This window comes from Triturus cristatus, chromosome 4_1 (genome assembly GCF_964204655.1).
Source record: "Triturus cristatus chromosome 4_1, aTriCri1.1, whole genome shotgun sequence".
Taxonomy (NCBI): Eukaryota; Metazoa; Chordata; class Amphibia; order Caudata; family Salamandridae; genus Triturus; species Triturus cristatus.
The window spans coordinates 199,214,138-199,233,734 of NC_140585.1; the positions used below are offsets into that span (position 1 = coordinate 199,214,138).

Here is a 19,597-nt window from a genome sequence, read left to right on the forward strand (position 1 = left end):
CCTCCCTCGGGGCTGTCCGATCCAGATTGCCTCGCAGGGATTTCGATACCTGGGGGTCTATATTACGCTGGACCCGGAGGCCCGCTACGAGCGAAATTTGCTTCCCCCCCTCCAGCGCTTGAAGGAGGACGTCGCGCGCTGGCGGCGCTTGCCGCTTTCGCCGCTCGGCCGGGCGGCATTGTTCAAGATGATGTCATTGCCGCGCTTTCTGTACGCTCTCCAGAACACTATGGACTTGGTCCCGGCGCGCTACTTCCGTGAGGTGGAAAGCTTACAGCGCCGTCTGTTTTGGGACGGGAGGCCGCGTATAGCCCTGGCAAAATTGACGCTCCCGTGGTACGACGGAGGGATTGCCCTCCCGGATATTAAGCGGTATTACTGGGCCTCCCAGTTAGCTGCAATTAATCACGGCTTCTATGGGCCCGCCCTAAACCCGGCATTTGAAATGGACAAAATGCTCCTGCCCGGTGGCGACTACAATCGGGCGCTCTACACTAGCGTGCCCGATTCCCGCTTGACGGGACCCACGCGTGTCATGGTGCGAGTATGGCACGCGGCTAATGCAGCTATGGGATGGAAGGACCGTTTGACCCGGGCGTCACCGTTGTATGCGTCGGAGAGGCTGGGCTCTTTGTGGACCTCGAAGGGCTTCGAGAGGTGGGACATGATAGGCATCAGTACAGTGGGAGATCTCTGGACGAGGGGAGGATTCAAAACATTCGAGACGCTGCAGGCGGAGTTTCAGCTGCAGGGCAGTGAATACTTTCGCTACCTGCAGATCCGTCACGCACTGGGTTCCGTCTTCCCAGACGTGGCCTCCATCCCGGAGTCCTCCCCCCTGGAGGATAGAGTGCTAGATGGCCACGTTCCGGACAGCACGATCTCCCTCATTTACAAGAAATTGATAAATGACCGCTCGGGCTTACTGACTGGCCTCCGCGAGGCTTGGGTTGCCGATGGGCTGGAGTTGGACGACGAGGACTGGATTTCCGCGGTGGCCTCTCCGAAGGAGGTGGCCATCCCGGCTCGCCTTCGCTTCGTCCAGCTTAAGATACTCCACCGGGTGTATATGACGGGGCCAAGGCTTCTGCGTATGGGCTATGCCGAGGATGGATTGTGTAAGCGTGGGTGTGGTGCTTTGGCGACTTTTTTGCACATTCTGTGGGAATGTCCGAGGGTGGAGCGATTCTGGCGTGGTGTGCATGAGGTCCTGCGAGCGGTTACGCATGTCGCGCTGTTGCCTGAAGCGAGGAGATGCTTGCTGAATGTGTGGGAACCGACCGATTACTCGGTTCCGCAGACGCGATGGGTGACTCTGGGATATATGATAGCTAAACGTGACATTGCTCAACTGTGGGGATCCCAGAGGCCCCCGGCGGTGTCGGCCTGGAAAGAACACATGGATTGGTGCATGTTCCGAGAAAAGGTGGTGTATGTGGCGCGGGGTAAGCCTGGGGCATGGGTGAAGATATGGGGCCCCTGGAACGCCTACCGCGGGGGTATTTGCGAGCCGCCGTTGTTGCCTCCCGCTTCACCAGCTCCATCCCCCTAGTTGACCCCCTCCCTCAGCCCCGGGCACATTGTTCTCCCAGTCCCGGATCTGTTTCCCTTCCCCTCTCTGGATTTCTTTGGATGGTTGGGGTCCCCCACTTGAGGAGCACGTGTCGTCATTTTCGATCGCGGGTTGCCTTGCGGGTGTGGTTTTATGTTGTTGTGTTGTATAAAACGAAACCGTATTGTGGGCTCAGAGTCATGTGGCCCACGTTGTTGATACCTCCTGCTTTATCGTCTCTGCAAAGCCAAGTGCCTCATTGTATGTATGTCATTTGCTTCTCTCACTTTAGCGGCCGGCCGGAAGGTTGTAGGCCCATACCTGTATATATTTGAGATTGCAATAAACGGTTTAAAAAAAAAAAATAGACACGGTGGAGGCATCACCATCATACACAAGGAATCAATCACCTGCACCATCACCAATAAGAACACCACGCAGGATTATGGAACACATGAATTTCTAGCTCCAGGCCGACGCCAAAACCACTGTCAAAGGTACCCTCTCATACAGACTGCCAGGACCACAAACAGGCATCAGCGACGCCATCGCCAAATTCAACACACGCTCGCTGTTGAATCCGAACACTACATCTACATGGGAGACCTCAACTTCCACCTGGATGACCCCACCGACACCAACACCACGACCTCCTGAAAAGACTAGACAACATCGGGCTCAAGCAGATTGCCACCATCCATACACACAGAGCAGGACACACGCTAGACCCCATCTTCACATCCAGCAGCAGAATCAATTCCAGGCACACCAAAGAACTCACCAGGACGGACCAATCCATCATACACTTCATCCTCACTGGTCTGCCACTCACTGCCCCCAACCGACATGGCACCCCCTAAGGCAGCTGGACCAAGGTAACCCAGCAGCAATAGACTGACACCCTCAGCACTGCTCAGCCCATCACAACCACCAACCTGGACCAAACAGTAGAGAATTTCAATGCCTGGATCACCAACAATGCACACTAAGTCATCCCCACCAAACCAGCCAAAACACAAAGACCCAGCAAGCAAGCCAGCTGGTTCACGACAGAACTCAGCACATCAAAATGCAGGTGTAAACAACTGGAAAGAAGATGGTGAGCCAGCAAGAAACACACCGACCGAGCCACCAACAAATCAGCCTCAACCACTACCACCGCCAGTTCAAAGACGCAATAAAGGACGGCCTGACACGCCAGATCGAAACCAGCCCCAATCAAACTAAGGAACTCTTCACCATTGTCAGAATTCACCTGCCTTTCAGCCACCGAAAACTCGATCCCCCCTCACAACTCTGCGACTCCAATGCTGACCACTTCCTCAACAAGATACCAACCATCTACAGAAACTTTGATTCCCAACCCTCTGAGCTCTGCGGCAACCCAACTACCTCGACCACCAACCACCCACTAATTGCATGGGAGCAGCTTAGCAGACAGACAACTATCACCAGTCAGACCCCCCACTGACTCTTCAACTTCCGAAGCAACGATATCAGCCACCAGCTCACCACCATCCTCAGCGCCTCCATATCGACAGCTGCCTTTCACGATGCATGGAAGCCCGCAGAGGTCACACTCCTCCTTAAGAGACCATCTGCAGACCCCAAAGAGCTCCAAAACTAGTGTCTTATCTCCCTCCTCCAATTCTCCACCGAAGTCCTGGTGAAGGCCGTCATCCTCCAACTTACAGAACATCTGGAAAGAAACAGACTGCTTAACTCTTCCCAATCAGGTTTCAGAACCAACCACAACACCTAGACAGCACTGATCGCAGCTACTGCGGACATCCGAGCCCTACTTGACAGAGAATCAGCCGCCCTTATCCTCTGAACTCTCTACAGCTTTCGACACGGTCTCCCCCCACACACTCATCGATAGACTATGCCAAATTGGAATTAGCGACGATGCACTGAGTTGTATGGCATCTTTACTCACGGGACGCACCCAGAGTCTGCATCCCTCCCTTCATTTCGCAATCCAAGCACATCATCTGCAGAGCCCCTCAAGGCTAGTCCTTCACCTTCTTCAACATCTACACTACACCTTAGCTGACATTTTCTGATCCCACTACATCAACAACATCTCCTACGTAAACGAGACTCAGCTCATCCCCTCACTTTCAGCATACCCACCTTGACGAAGACTAACTTCCACAACTGCATAAAGAACGTTGTGAAATGGATGAGACACAACTGCCTTAAACTCACCCGGAAAAAACATAAGATTTGATCTTCAGCACCCACTGCCCTGTGGTACGACTGCTGGTGACTAGTGGAACTCAGACCTACTCCCACGCCATAAGACCATCTGCAACCTCGGCATCATACTGGACAGAGAACTCTCCATGAAGCGTTAAGTCAAAACCATCACCTCAGCCTGCTTCCACACGATCCGCATTCGCCACAAGATCTGCAGATGGCTTCCCACCAGCTTAAGGAAAACTGTGACGCAGGCCCTCATCACCAGCCAGCTTAACTATGGCAACGCATTCTATGCGGGCACCAACACCGAACTCATGCAGAGACTCCAGACCATCCAAAACGCAGCAGCCAGACTGATCCTCAACCTCCCCAAGAGGACACACATCACTCAGCAGTTGAAAGAGCTCCACTGGCTCCCTGTACAGAAGAGATGCTAGTTCAAGCTCCTCACGTACGCCTGCAAAGCCCTTAACAACAAAGGACCTGACTACTTACCATCGCCTGATCTTCCACCAGCTGACCAGAAACCTCTGCTCCGCACACCTCACCCAGACACCTTGTACCCACAGCAGCAGCTCCAGAGAGCGCTCCTTTTCCCACCTCGCCACCTAAGCCTGTAACACCCTCCACCTCTGCACTTCACCCTCACTGAACCACTTCAGGAAGGGACTCAAAACCTGGCTCTCCAACTGATATCTGCAGCACAGCACCTGGATATCCACCAGGGTGATTAGCCACGCTATACAGATACTACTTGATTGATTGACGTAAGCCCTTGCTGTGCATAGCATGGGAAGGGCTAGCTTCTCTACTTCTCTTCCTGTTGCCAGTTCTCCCCCAACTATACATGGTCCCAACCCTCACCAAGCATCCTCTTGCTTCTTACTTTTTTTAAGTCATCGTAAATGGTTTTATGGCCATTACAAGAGGTCCACCCGCTTGTGTGCATGCAAGTGATGCAGCCATCTGCTTCACCTGCAAATACCATTCCAAGACCCAAATATATATACAAATCCAGCAGCAATCTTTCAATGAGATTTCGCCAAAGAAATCCAAATGCTTTCAAACATGGCAATCTTTTAATGGAATTTTAAAAAGTCAATAAGTCTTGGGGCTGGGACCTACTGACTTTACCAATGTTTGTTTCAAAAAGAGGCGGGAGATTATTTATGGGCATATGTCATACTTGATATAACTAGATTGTGTCAAAAGGGATTGATATATCCTCCCAAGCGATATCGGATTTGTTTGAACCAAGGAAGCGGCAAAAGATTTCCTCTGCGTTTCACATTGATTTGACAGTTCCCTCCATCTTCATTTAATAAAGCATGTTAAATGTATATTCAATTTTTAAAAAAAATATTAAATAACGAGGCAGAAGGGCTGCATGAAATGTATCTATACAGCATCCTAGAATGCTTCACTGTGTGCTAGATATGGCTGTTACAGAAAATGTGCTACAAAAGACACAGTTGTACTTGCATTGTTTGCAATGCACCAATTTTTTTTTCCTGTTCTCAAAGACATTAATTGTTTGCCACTGGCATTTTACAGAAGCATTGATAAAAACTACTTAGTACACAATTGTTTTTCGCCATGCTCTGCTGTTTTTCATTAATTAGCCTGTGTTTAAATGTACCTGCAGCACAAAGGATCCGATGTAATAAACCTTAAAAGTGACAACAGCAATGCAGTGACATACATATAGGGCAGTACAGCAAATATCTAACCAAAATGGTTTCCACTGGACCGGACATCTATTCAACAGCACCAGATAATCAGGGCACAACGGTTTCACTCCGCATATCATACATAACTCCCGCCTGCAAAGTGCTGCTCTAGTCACAAAACCTAGCATTTAGAAAGGCATGCGCGTATTCACATACCTTTAGAACATACAGCATGAATGAAATCGATAAGCACCATTTAATAAGACAAACATAAAAATGCTTACTTAAAAAAAAACACACCTCTGCTGGTTAATAAGCGGGGCAAGAATCTCAACAGAATCACACACAGTCAGTGATCTCATCCAAATGTGGTTATTTCCGAAAAAATGATTGCAAATGGAAGTACAAGAGACTATAGTCGCGGCTTTAAATGGGCCGGGTCTCTCCGGCTCTAAGACCCGCTAGTAATTAAAAACGGACATTGAAACGAGCTCCTAACGTCTAACTTTACTGGCAAAAAGCAGTTGTATTTATGAACAATTCAGTTAAAAACGTTAACTTAACGCACGTCAGAGATTTAGTTCCTGTTTATATTTCACGTTTTACTTAATCTTGCACCAAAAAACTGGGCACACGATTGAGAGCACAAAAATTTAGTTAGCGTATTTAAGTCAAAGCCTTACATGTATAAGCCACAACCCTTTTAGAGAACGCCCTCCCACACTTCTTGTACCCCATTTGAAGCCCTGCAGATTTAAGCACCGTGTAGTGCTACACTGAGGTATAGCGTGGTGGGACCCATTGTAGATGTCAGAGTGTTACAGCAAGGAGGATGAACCGGAAGCACACAGCTAACATTCAGCTGCAGCACTAGCTCACAAACCAAGATTTTCAATTACACACAAACGTGTACCTGGCATGACAAGCCCATCTCGAGAAATCATGTTAACACACAAGAGGCAAACATGTGTTATATTTTTTTTCCTTTTTATAGAAAACAATAAGCACATATAGTCCTGAATCACCTTTAGTGATATGCTTTGGACAGAGGGTAGCTTTCTACTACCCGTGCTCTTTAACGCACAAAGGTTGACTAAGCGGGCATTGTCGCCATCATCCAAGGGTTTATGTTCATCCTGTCGTTTCTTGATGGAAAACTTTCGCCAAATAGTGTCCCCACTAAAGAGTCATTGTTTCTCCTCCCCACAGGCGGTGTCATGAGTGTATTCGTCGTGGCTCGCTGAGGACAATACCACCTTCCTTCATCGCGTTGCGGAAGCGCTGGACCTGTGACATGCACCAGCCAAAAAGAACAGAAAGCACACGGTTAGGAAAACTACTTGTTAAGGAAAACATCATAATATTGGAAAGACAAAGATGGCAAATAATGGACAGGGAGCAGAGCCAGCCAACAGGAAAGGAATGTCTGGGGGAATGGTTTCAGTTCTGGAATAGGAGCAATGAGCCCTGTATGTGTGCAATTTTGTGCAATAGCTAATATGTGGACATCACAATGATAACATAGGGTTATTTCATGGCAGATCACGAGAGCACTGGTAGGGCGGTATGAGGAGATCCATAGCTTTGATAGGTCTAGTGCTTCACGGGAGGGAAGATACGGCACGTGGTATCCACGAGCCAGACCAGGTCCCCTCTGGCAATTCATTTTGGACTGTTCTTTTGGAGTAGGACCAGGTTACATTTCCATGCCTGGTGTCTCTCAAGTGTGGGTTTGTGGGCAAAAATGATGGACTGGAATGCAGTCCCAAGCAATGGCCGTTTAATTCACGCGTTCCACCAATCAATATGAAGAGTTACACGCAGACGTGGGTCCCTAATTTAAAGAGTTACATGCAGACGTAGGTCCCCAATTTAAAGAGGTACATGCAGGCGTGGCTCCCCAATATGAAGAGGCACACACCCAGACGTGGGTCCCCAAAATGAAGAGGTACACCCAGACGTGGGACCCCAATATAAAGAGGTACACCCAGACGTGGGACCCCAATATGAAGAGGTTCACCCAGACGTGGGACCCTAATATGAAGAGGTTCACCCAGACGTTGGTCCCCAGTATGAAGAGGTTCACCCAGACGTGGGACCCCAATATGAAGAGGTTCAACCAGACGTTGGTCCCCAGTATGAAGAGGTTCACCCAGACGTGGGACCCCAGTATGAAGAGGTTCACCCAGACGTGGGACCTCAGTATGAAGAGGTTCACCCAGACGTTGGTCTCCAGTATGAAGAGGTTCACCCAGACGTGGGACCCCAATATTTAGAGGTTCACCCAGACGTGGGACCCCAATATTTAGAGGTTCACCCAGACGTTGGTCCCCAGTATGAAGAGGTACACCCCGACGTGGGCCCCCAGTATGAAGAGGTACACTCAGACATAGATCACCTGCTTGCTGTGCCAAAGGACACAAGCTGGGCCTCCTGCACCTTCCGAGGATGCCCAACAAGGGAAGCCAGTTTGGGGCTGCTCGTTTTTCCATCTAGAAGGGACCATAAAGTGCAGTTTGGGCTGGACGTACTTATTGGAGCTCGATTAAACTGGATCAGGAGCAGCATCATGAGAATAAAACCAAAAGACAGGAATGTGGTCCACTCATTGCCAGAGGCAGAGATACATTCAATCATGGTACCTAGAACTTTATTTTTGGTTTTTACTGTGATCGGTACAGACCAGCAATCTCACACTTGCTAAGAACGAAGCAGCGGGAATCCTGGCACGTTCGACAGACAACTGGGAGCATTGAGGGGGCCTTGGGATGCATTGGTCCCCGGGGACCACACCTGCAGTAAGGCGGTTTCCGATTGAAGAGATCACAGCAGTAATCTACTGCGTGTCCGCCAAAAGTCTTTCCAAAAACTAGATGTTCTATCGGAACATTACAGATTTAGTAACCAAGAGTCTCCATAAGAGGTATATATACCTATTAAATGTTCTGGGGGTAATACAGTGCACAAACTCCAAAGAAAATATGTCATTTTAGCACACTGACCAATTATGGCCAAGCTATTCTCATCTACATCTAAAGCAAGGAGGGGACTTGGCACAGACACTGGTAGAAGCATAAGCTTCAGAGAAAAGGACCCAGGAGGATTAACATTCAGAAGGTCTTTGCTTGCAGTGGAAGCAAGCACCAGAGGGAGGTAAAATATGTAGCAACATCCGCAGATAGTAAAGGCAGTAAGGATCTGTCAGTGCGGAGGCGCACAGACAGTGTGGGGCTGGCAGTGTTTGTATGTGCACGTGTCTTCAACTGCAGCAGCTTGAGGGTGCGTAAAGTACTACTACCAGAACCCTAGTCGAGGGGGCTGCACAACAGCCCACAGGTGCACGGGCAGTGCAGAATGTGTGGTTCCAAGAACTCCCAGAGCAGAGGCTGCGAAACACTAGAAGAGTGGTGCCGCCATGACAGGAGGCTGTGGTCCGTGATAAACACTTACTCCCACAAATATAGTTGGCACATGTTAGCGTGAGGTGCGTTAGCAGAGAGGTGTCCTAAACTTTACAGAGCACCATACACTCCAAGAAAAGATGAAGGCTTGCAATCTGTAGCACAGTGGTCGGGGGAACGCACAACCATCACAAGACAGCTAACAAGCTGCCAGTACTTGCCGACTCGGACTGGAACTCCCAAGGAATGGCCTGGTAGACCATGTAACTGATCCCCGCCTCCAGGCAGCGCTGGGCCAGCACTCGGCCGATGTTCTCGCATGCGGAAACGTCTCGGCAGCTGTAGAGGTGCCGCTTGATGGCCCACTCCCGGGTGGAGGCGGACACCACCACACTGCCGTTGCCGTGCTCCACGTAGGCCGTCACATGGTTCTGCGACCGCTGCAAGCATAACCTGGAAGAACAAGAGGGGTAGAGGAGCTTAGTTCTGGCATCAGTATCATGGTGGGTGCTCTTTGTCCAAATGAAAAGAAAGACACAGCTAAATGAGACAGCACACTGTTAATCACAGCACTCGGACAGACCCGAAGCCTTCTTACGGGAGACCCGGTGGATGTAGAACTATGCGCTGTGCCTAAGCGGTGCTTAGACAAAAATCCTGCTCCATGGACCGGTCAATCTAAAACTCCGTCCCTCTAACTTCACAATCGAAATAGGCACCACCCCAATCCGGTGGGAAAAGAACTCAATCAGGGATTTTTTTTGCAGTGGTCTATTTACAACCCCATACACCTGTGGTCTTCAAACTTTTTTATGCTGTGCCCCACCCCATGTAGGGGAAATATCCGGCCCCCCTCAGAACTTTTCAAAATTATTTTATTAAATTGGCAATGTTTAGTTATGTCTATACATCATCTAAACAGTGCAGTTGTGCTCTGTAACCGTAATGAAAATGCAATCAAATACATGATTGCCAAACATATTAATCTGCCCAGGCAGACCTTACTAACACGTACAAGTATCCACAGTGTGACTATTCGAAGTGGGGGTGAGGGGTTTGAAGAATATTTGGAGTGCCTTCCCTTCTGACAACTTCTCCAAGCTAGGATATAAATGACAGACATGTTAGTAATGGAGCATCACAGAGCGGCTTCGTGCCACTCATTTTTGTCAGCTTAAAACATAGTACTATTATCAGCACAATGCTTCTTTTGGTCAGAGCCTGGCGCCCCTGTCCTGGGATCACTTAAGGCCCCCCTAGGGGGACACGCCCTCCAGTTTGAAGACCACTGCCATACAACCTTCCAAAAAAAAAAAACAATGCAGTTACCAAAACCGCATCGCACCACTTACATCTGCCGATGCTCCTGCGCTCGTAGGATTACTCTCTGTTGATTTCTTATGCGCATGTTCGGTTTGGATTATTTCAACAGCCTATACACTTCTAAAAGTTAAGAGAGTCTAATACTATGTAGAGTCCCTGATCTGTGGGTTTGAAACACAATAACATCAATCCCGCCCTGAACAGCCTCCACTGGCTTTTAATGAAACAAACAGCAACGTTAAAAAACTTTGCATTCTGCTTAACGCACAACATGGCCGCTCTCCATACTTTTGTTAATATTGAAAAGGTCGGCGTTGAGGTGCGCAATGATACATTCATGTGTAAGAATGAAATCGCATCACTATCGTCAAATTCACCCAATGTGACGTCTCCATCATCCCGGACTCAGAAATACATGGTCAGGTTTGCTCTGTGACCTAGGCCGGAGGGTACTGATTGGAAGGGCACAGATAGAGTGGCACGCAACTGGCAGACAAACATGTTAACAGCAAACTCAGATTACACATGGATTAGGCCCCAAAAAAAGCACACATGGTGCACGTTGCCAAAACACCATAGAGTCAGATGCCACATGAAGTCGGGAACACTCAGTCAATCAGAACACAGAGCAATCATGCACTCATGCCAGACATCTCTACACATTACCTACTGCCCCTCGTTGTGTCCATGGAAGGTCCAGGACCACCAGCACTTGTTATCAGGTAGGATAATTTACGACTCCAAGACTAGGCCCAGATTCTTTTACCAAAATAGTATAATCTATGCTACAAAGAATACTGTTCATGTCAATATTTGCCTGTGTCCACGGAAGGACCACACTGTTCACTATCACAGTCAATACACACCTTAGGATGCTCCGTCATGAAACAAAGAACAGTCAGTTCAAATGCTAACTACAACCTTTAAGACATAAATGGAAACAAGGTTGAGACAACAAACTTTGATCCTGTATCAAATACACTTGAATGCTGCTGACTTACAAGAGCTAAAAGAACAATTGATGGACAAAATGCAGAACCATGTCATACACTCACCCCAGTACAGAGATCTGGGCCAAAATACAATGTTTTATTGCTCCCCATGCCATTCCAGTTTGAACTCAGCCATGTGTAAATCAGTCTTGACCCTGTGCCCAATGGGTCTGAACTGGGGAGGAAAAGTGAGCTAAAGTACAATGATGGATTTAACCCAGATCTTTTACTGGGGGTGAGTGTCTGAAAAGTTTCAGCGCCTCATCCATCATCTCCTTGTGTTTGCTGACTTACAAGAAGCAATTTTACCATGCTCATGACTAAAGTGCATCACTTCCATATTTTTTTATTTTTAAATAAGTCATGTTTACCACCAATGGCTGTGAAAATTACTTTTTATCTAGTCTACTGAAGCAGTATTACCTTTTAACTTGTTTGACCCCCCCCCCCCCTCGCCGAATCTCTAGTGGAAACCGGAGATCCCAGCCTATGCAATTTCTACAAAGTGAACGGTAACAAAATACACAAATAATACAGAAGAATACATCTATAAATCTAATATAAAACTATAAAATATTTCGGGGAAAAAAATCGAATTTTTAATGGAAAGTTGAAGTTTTTCAAAATCTAGCATATCATATTGTCTTTTTTTTGCTCCTAATGCATCCTTTTTGATGACAAAAAAACAAGCACTGACAGCCAATAAGCCAGACCTCCTGGCATGGCTAATGCTGGTTTCACAGACACCACTCTTAAACCTATGCTTACACCAGCCACAGCTGTATTTGTGCGACAGCATTTTCTAAACAGAATATATTTAATTCACAATTTCTTCACGGTAGTGGTGCAGATATTGTAGATTGGAAGTCGCTGGTTACTGTTTCCGTGCTGTGCTGCCTGCAACCTAAATACTAATTCAGAAAAATATCTGCACTTTGGAACGTGCAATTGCATAAAAATAGAAGCACAGCAGTGCCATACCTGAGGACAAACGTTCATGACAGGGTCACGTCTCTCAGGTTTGGTCTGCACATCTATAAATATATGAACGCTATAAGTCAGACTCTGATGCAGTCCCGTACCAGCCCTTGTATTTCAGTTAGGCACACATGCACATTGCCCACCTGTTGCCCCTGGTTAAAGGGCAGCTGTGTGATTCTGCAGCACCCACAGATCAAAGACCACAGGAGGGGAAAACAGTGGATCTATATTCATCAACAAAACATGGAGGAGAGGAGGGTCTATGAATTTTCTCCATAGTTTTGGGGGTTTTGTCTCCAAGGTGCTTTCGAAAGCAGAGCACAATCTTGCCAAGACACAAAATTATTTCTGAATTAAAGGTGTTTTTGAGTAATAAAAAAATGTTATAGTCACTTATTTGAAACTCCTCTGTATGATTAAAACTCCCTCCCCAAGAGCCCCGCCACCCAGATATATCCCAAAGCATAGGAATATCCGTGGCACTATTAAGTACTGCTTGCTTGCAATAAGGGAGTTGGAACAACACCATCTATGTGAAGAGAAGCTGTTGCCTGCTATCCAGGGAACACAGAAGAGAGTGCAAGAGATCTGAAGCAAGCGGCAGCATGTCGTGAGCTGCCATGCCTCGCCCAAAAACGAAAATACATATTTGTTTTTATTGCACAATTGTTGTGAAATGCACTTACGAACACGGAGAACAGGAACAAATCATCTCAAAATGAAAACAGCGTTTACATAATAAAAATTGGCAGACACCTCTGCTGGAATTCAAACATGCAATCACACAAGCTAGCATTCCAAGCCACTGCCACTTCCTTTAAAGGGGCCGCTACAATACTATGTGAAGACACAGCTGCCGCTTGCTAGATAGAACTCAATCTAAAGTAGGCACCCAGTAGGGTGCGTGTTGGGGGCTGCCAAGCCTCACACCAAAAAAACAAATACATCCGCAAAGGTAAAAATAGTTAACAAAAAGTCAAAATAAAGAAATTGAGTCTATTGGCTCACCAGCCCTGCCAAGCAAGTACACTACTTTGCAGGCAAATATGCAGATGTGCAGAGGAAGAATGCTGCCGCTAACCACGAGAAAAGCCAATGGCTACAGCAGGCTACCATATAATGATGTGGGCTGTGGTGAGTGAAAGGAAAAGGTGATTGACAGCAGAGGAGACCAATGAAGAAGCCCGCTCACCAAAAGCGTGCGCACGTGTGTGTGTTAAGTTATCTACTGGTGCATGCCTGTAGGTAGTTCTAGTTAGGACCTAGTTTCCATAGGAAAAGTGTTTTTTGATTTGCCTATATCTTTGGCAGTGGTTGACAAATCTTCATAAAAGTATACAAAAAAGCGAGCTGTCAGTCTTATTGTGCATGGAAGGTTTTGGAGTGATCCGGACCGAGAAAAAGGGGATTGGTCAAGAACAGTGGGGTTTCTATGTTAACTCCCACAGACATTTTAGACACGACTACAGCCCAAACCGATGAAAGGAATTACACCAAATTTTGCAGAAAGGTAGGTCTTGGCTCCGAAAGCAACCCTTTTGTTATGTGGTATAAATCTATTAAGTAGTTTGAGATATTAAAAGAAAACCAAAATTGTACATTTAGAGGCGCGAACCATTCGCAAATCCTCCCGATCTCATGCAGTGATCTGATTAGCTGCCAACACTTCAACCAGGAAGTGTTGGCAGCCATCTTAGGACTCAGCCTCCCATGTAAAACATAAAACAAAAAGAGAAGGGGGCAGGGTAGGAATACCCCCTAGGCCAAGTGCTGTCAGGGCCAAAAAGTATATATTTTTAAAAACATTTTCGTAGCGAAGAGCACAATAGATTTACAAATTCGAGGCAAGAATTTTCCCTTGATCCCTCGGTGAGCCAGGTCTTGGGGACTTGAGTGTATTTCATTTAAAACAAAAAAAAAAAAGTAGGGAGGTGCCCTCCCCTCCTACGGCTCATTTTAGCCTCAGGGACCACCACCTCACTGGGTTTCATTTAAATTTGTGAGGGGGACCACCCTCCATTGGACTCATTGAGCCCCGGGAACCATCTCCCAGGGGCTTTACAACAATAGTCTAGGGGGGGCCGCGCAGACCCCCTTTGATGCCCCGGGGACAACCACCTCCCCGGGTCTAAGTAAATAATGATGCAGCCGAATAAATCCCCGTGCCCTGGGGACCACCACCTTCCGGAGTGCCGACTCCCATCTCCTGAGGTGCCCACCCTCGTAAGATAGCAGTTTGCTTTCGCTTAGCGGGAGCTGGGACAGCTCCCGTCAAGCCAGAGCAAACAGTAACTCTGCTCCCAGAAAGCAGGGGCTGTCAAACTGCTCCTGCTTGCTGGGAGTGGAGTTTTCATCCCTTTCTCTGCCCTCTGTCCAGAGGCAAGAGAAACAGATGCAAGATTGCTCCTGCACGCAGAGAGCTACATATTTAGCAGCTCCCTGTGTGAGGGAGCAATGCGGGCTCCAGCAGGGACTGCAAGCACATTCAAGCTCCCCCACTGTCCCCATCAAAGCACACTGGGTGCCCTGGGTGGGGCCATGCCCGGGAAGTTGGGGTCCCTGGGGCTAAAATTGTCCCGATGGGGGGAGGGTGGGAATGAAGGGGGCATACAGCCCTCTTCCAGTATAACTTTTTAAATAATTCCCTGGTCCCCAGGGCCGTATATGGTCCAGGAGGGGGGCGGTGCCCCCCCTCCAAGTTTTAAATATGTATTTGGCCCTGGGGAGGGGGTGCTCCCAGGGCATGGTAATGCCCCAGGAGAGGAGTTCACACGGCCCGCCTACATTGATAAGATAAATGTCCTGGGGAGGTGGTGGTCCCTGGGACTCCAAAGAGATCTAGGAGGGGGGACCTGAGACCCCCTCCTTTATTTAGTGCGCACCCACTGACAGACCCACTCATACGCTCATACACCCACTCTCAGATCCCTTCAAGCACTCATGCACCTGCACACAGACCCACTGAGAGACTCACAAGCACACACACTCACAGACTCCTGTACCCACTCACTGACCCACACACTTACTGACTGACTGACCCAGACACTCATGCACCCAGTCAAAGACCTACTCAGACACTCATGCACCCATTTACAGATCCACACAGGCAGTCACATCCACTCAAACAGCCATGTACACACCCACAGTGATTCAAACGTTAATGCTGTTCAAACTTGTATTTATGGTTCATTAATTGAAAGCCATTATTATTAGGGTGAGATTTCTAAGTAAATGTTGTAAGCTCTGACTGCACTACAGAGGTTCCAGTATAAAAATGTGTACACACGTTTTCAAAGTTTAGCAATATGAGGCTATGTATAATGCTCCCAGAATGCTCTCTGATGTGATGCAAATATTTGAAGAAGCTTGAAAGCAAGATGATGATTCTTTGCTTTCAAAATAAAATGTTCGTAAAAATGAAAGTAGGAAAAAGCATTTTGCTAAACTACTGTATAATTTTAGGTACCATTTCTTTGCAGCATCATTTAGTAACATGTGTTTATGCATGCTAGTATTTCTCAAAAATATTCATAATGGAAAAATCAGTGTAACCAGTTTCAAAGAGATTATGGGAAATGTTAGACTTGGCATCTTTTACCGTGTTTCCCCTGAGTTTTTGCTTTCTGACCACCCGGTTTTGACTTAGTTTTTCTGCACACATTTCTCACTGCTGATCAGTGGTAACATGAAAGTGCTCCTGTGGTAAAATGTATTATGGATTGGTGTTTCCATGATTGGCCTATTTAATTTATGTGTCAGCCCCTAGTAAAGTGCACTGGGTGTGCCAGGGTCTATAAATCAAATGCTGTTAGTGGGCTGCAGCACTGGATTGTGCCGCAGCACTGGATTGTGCCACCCACACAAACAGCCGGTAAATGTAACTCCGGCCTGCCATTGAGAGCCGCTGTGCAGTCTGGTACTGCCATGTCGACTTGGCAAGTGCACCCACTTGCCAGGCCCTAACCTTCCCTTTTCTTACATGTCAGTCACCCCTAAGGTAGGCCCAAGGTACCCCTGTGGGCATGGTGCAGTGTATGTGAAAGGTAGGACATGCCCTGGAGTGTGTGACATGCCCTGGTAGTGAATTACTGCCCATTTCGTTTTTCACTATGTTCCCAATAGGACAGAATGGGAAGTTTGTTTATAACATCTTATAAACATAACTGGCCCTGGGAACTAGGTAGGAAAATAAAGTTTAGTATGCCTGGACTCAGAATCTAAAGATGCATCTTTTAGTGAAGGTGATTTTTACATTCTGTGTTTGAAAATACCTCTTTTAGAAAGTAGGTATTTTCTTGCCTAACCATCCAGTGTGCCTTTGCTGGTTCTGTGGATTGACTTTCTGGGTTTTGGATGACAGGGGCTGGGGAGCAGGAGTGGCTCCGAATAGTCTAGGCGGGTCAGGAAAGGGCTGAATAGACTTGGGCTGCATTTAGAGTAGGGGTGTGGAAAACTGCCAAGCCATGTCTTCCCTGGACTGGAATCAAGCATCCTAGGACCAGTTTCGGGGTTTCACCCCTCTTCAGCCAGGATAGCTGGACTCCAGTGACGTAGTGAGCACGGGACCCACGTCTGGGCATACCCTTCCCACATAGGGTGAACAGCAAAACACACCACCTGGCCTGGCAGTTCGGGCTGGACCGTTCCCATGGGCCACAGGGTCAAGACTGATTTGCATATGGCTGGGTCCAAACTGGAATGGCATGGTGAGCAAAAAAACGATGGATTTAGGCCCAGATCTCTGTACTGGGGTGAATATATGACATTGTTCTGCATTCTGTCCATCAATAGTTCTTTTTGCATAAATATTGGGGGCCAAACCCCTAAACTTTAGAACTATTTTGGATCAAGAAAACTGCCAAGAAGAAGAGCTGGAGAAGCTGTGAGGAGGAACTACCACTTTGCTGTGTGATTTGCTGTGTTGTCCTACAGTGGCTGCTTCTGTCTTGGGCAGTGAAAGAACTGAACTGAACTTTCTGCAATCTACTTTTGTGAGTTTCTCCAATGGCTTGAGGTAGAGCTTGCCCCCTGTTTAAGAAGTCTCAGGAACAGCAAAAACTTCAAGTTCTTCAGCCCTCACCACTGGGGACTGTGTTTTGTGCTGCAACAGAAGAAAAAGCAACCCAATGCCGTCTACGATGCCGCTGTCGACTCCGTGTTCTGAAGGCACCGAAGAGGGCACCGCCGGGACCCTGGCCTCACCGACGCCTGCTGACGCCGCCACCGAGCCGCTGCTCGCAACGCGACCTGCGGGCACTGCACTCCGCACCGCCTCACTTCACGATGACGCCTTGGCCTCCCCGACAACAGGAGCTTGTCCCCAGAGGAGCTGGAGGACAGGCGGGAAGCAAGGAAAGTAGCAGCAGAACTAGAACAGTTTAAGTTAGCCATGGAGGAGAAAAGGATGATGTTAGACTATGAGATCAGGATAAAGGAGCTGGGTCGGAGGAGTCGATCCGGCTCAGATGGTGGCAACAACCCGTCATGACAGGCAGACAGAATCGTGCACATCCCTAAGAATGTGGGCAAGGAATTCAAGAAGCGGGATGACATACAAAGGTATTTTCAGGGTTACGAGGGAGCGATACACATGAATGGGGTCCCTGAGAAGAATTGGGGAGCAGGATTGTGGCCTCTTTTTCCAGAAGAAGCAAGGGATACTATGATAGCTTTGTGTAAGGGGCAGCACCTCACCTATGCTGATATGAACGACGCTCTTCTCACTAAGTATGGTCTCACTCATGAAAAGTACAGGGATCTGTTTAGGTCCAGTAGGAAGTCTGATGCCAACACTTGGTTGGAATGTGTAGATGTGTTTTGCAGGTCACTGGATGGCTGAGTGAAGGGCAGTAATGCGACAGATTTTGAGGGTTTCTACAATTTGATTGCATGGGAGCACTTGTCTAGTCTATGTTTTGCAGATCTGCGCCAGCACCTAGTTGATAGTAAGCTGACTGACCCCAGGAAGCTTGCTATGGAGGTGGACCGCTGGGTGAGTACCCAGGTCCAAAAGAAAGCCTTTGGGGGAGACTCAGCCAAAGGTGGGCAGGTTCCCCAGCAGAAGAGTGGGGGCGGACATGGGTAAAGCACAGGAGTTCTCTAAAGGGTCCCAAACTAATACCCAGGGTAAAGGTTCCCATCCCCCAGGAGACAAGAAAGCTTTGGTCACTTCAGGAAAGGCTGCAGAGACCTGCCCCCGCAAGTGTTTTGCATGTGACCAGGTGGGTCACATGAAGGGGGACCCCAAGTGCCCTAAGGGGGCACAGCCACCCACCGGTGGCCAGTCCAAGGTGTTGGCTAGTGTAGCGCTTGGGGTGGAGGGGTACCCACAGGAGGGTGGGGATCCCGAAGAAATGACCCTCGTCTCACTAGGGGATAGTGAGCTGGTCCCAGGAAACCAGGTGCCCCCTAACACTAAGAAATACAGCACCTGGGTGACCATCAATGGGAAAAGGGTTGGGGCTCTCAGAGATACTGGAGCCAGTGTGACCTCTGTCCGTTGTCACCTGGTCTCTGAGGAGCAGGTAGTCCCAGGGGCATTCCACCAAGTAGTTGCTGTGGACAACTCAGAGCGCCAGTGTATGGTGGCGCAGGTTCCCTTTGAATGGAGGGTGGGGGCGGGGTCTCAGGTCCCTTGAGGGTGGTTGTGAGCCCTACCATACCTGTAGATTGTCTGCTAGGTCACGACCTGGAGCAGTCCTTGTGGAAGGATGTTGATCTCAGGTCCACTTGGAGATACTTGGGTTGCCAGAGTAGGCATGCTTGTCCACTCGGTCAATGGCGGCCAGACAGGGTGATCAGAAGGACTTGGAGGCTGAAACAGTTGCCCAGGTCCATGCCAAGAGAAAGGGCAGGGGGTGCGGGAAACCGGCCCCTGAAGTTCCCACGGACCAGGAGGAGGCTGACTTTGAGAGGGACGCCCCAGTGTCTACAGGGGAACAGGTGGCTGAACTGGAGGACATCTCTGAGCTGACCCATTGGCAGCAAGAAGGGGGTCCCACCAGGGAAGAATTCAGCAGGAAGAGTGCCCTTCTCTGGAGGGTCTGCGGCGGCAGGCTGCAGACCAGGCAGCTGGTGATCAGTCCGGATTACATTGGATCTACTGGGAGAATGGTCTCCTGTATAGTGAGCCTAAGGTCGCTGAGCCTATGTCAACCCGTGTGCTGGTGGTACCCCCGCGCTTCAGGACCTTCCTACTGGGTCTGGCTCATGACGTGCCTTTGGCAGGACATTTGACAGGCTTGTCACGCACTTCTTTTGGCCCCAAATGCGAAGGCAGTCAGATGGACATTGCAGTTCTTGCCAAACTTGCAATGCAAGTGGCAAGACTTGGAGGAAGGTCAAAGCTCCTCTCCAACCTTTTCCAGTTGTTGGAACACCCTCTGAAAGTGTAGGGATGGATATTGTGGGACAACTGGATCCCAAGACAGCCATGGGCAACAGGTACAGCCTGGTCTTGGTGGACCATGGCAC

At 48.4% G+C, this 19,597-nt stretch overlaps 1 protein-coding gene across 2 annotated transcripts in view; it reads right to left on the reverse strand.

Annotated features, from left to right (window-relative positions):
• Positions 1–4,817: 4,817 nt before the first annotated feature.
• Positions 4,818–19,597, reverse strand: part of MRPL18 (mitochondrial ribosomal protein L18) — a 76,662-nt gene continuing 61,882 nt past the window's right edge. The window contains exons 3-4 of one of the 2 annotated variants that reach the window (XM_085651883.1): positions 9,050–9,281; positions 4,818–6,714 (exon numbers count right to left, since the gene is read on the reverse strand). In XM_085651883.1, coding sequence (XP_085508009.1) covers positions 6,643–6,714; positions 9,050–9,281 — 304 coding nt within the window. In that variant the 3' untranslated portion in view covers positions 4,818–6,642. The remainder of the gene's footprint in view (positions 6,715–9,049; positions 9,282–19,597) is intronic. The other variant, XM_085651881.1, reaches the window with a different exon arrangement.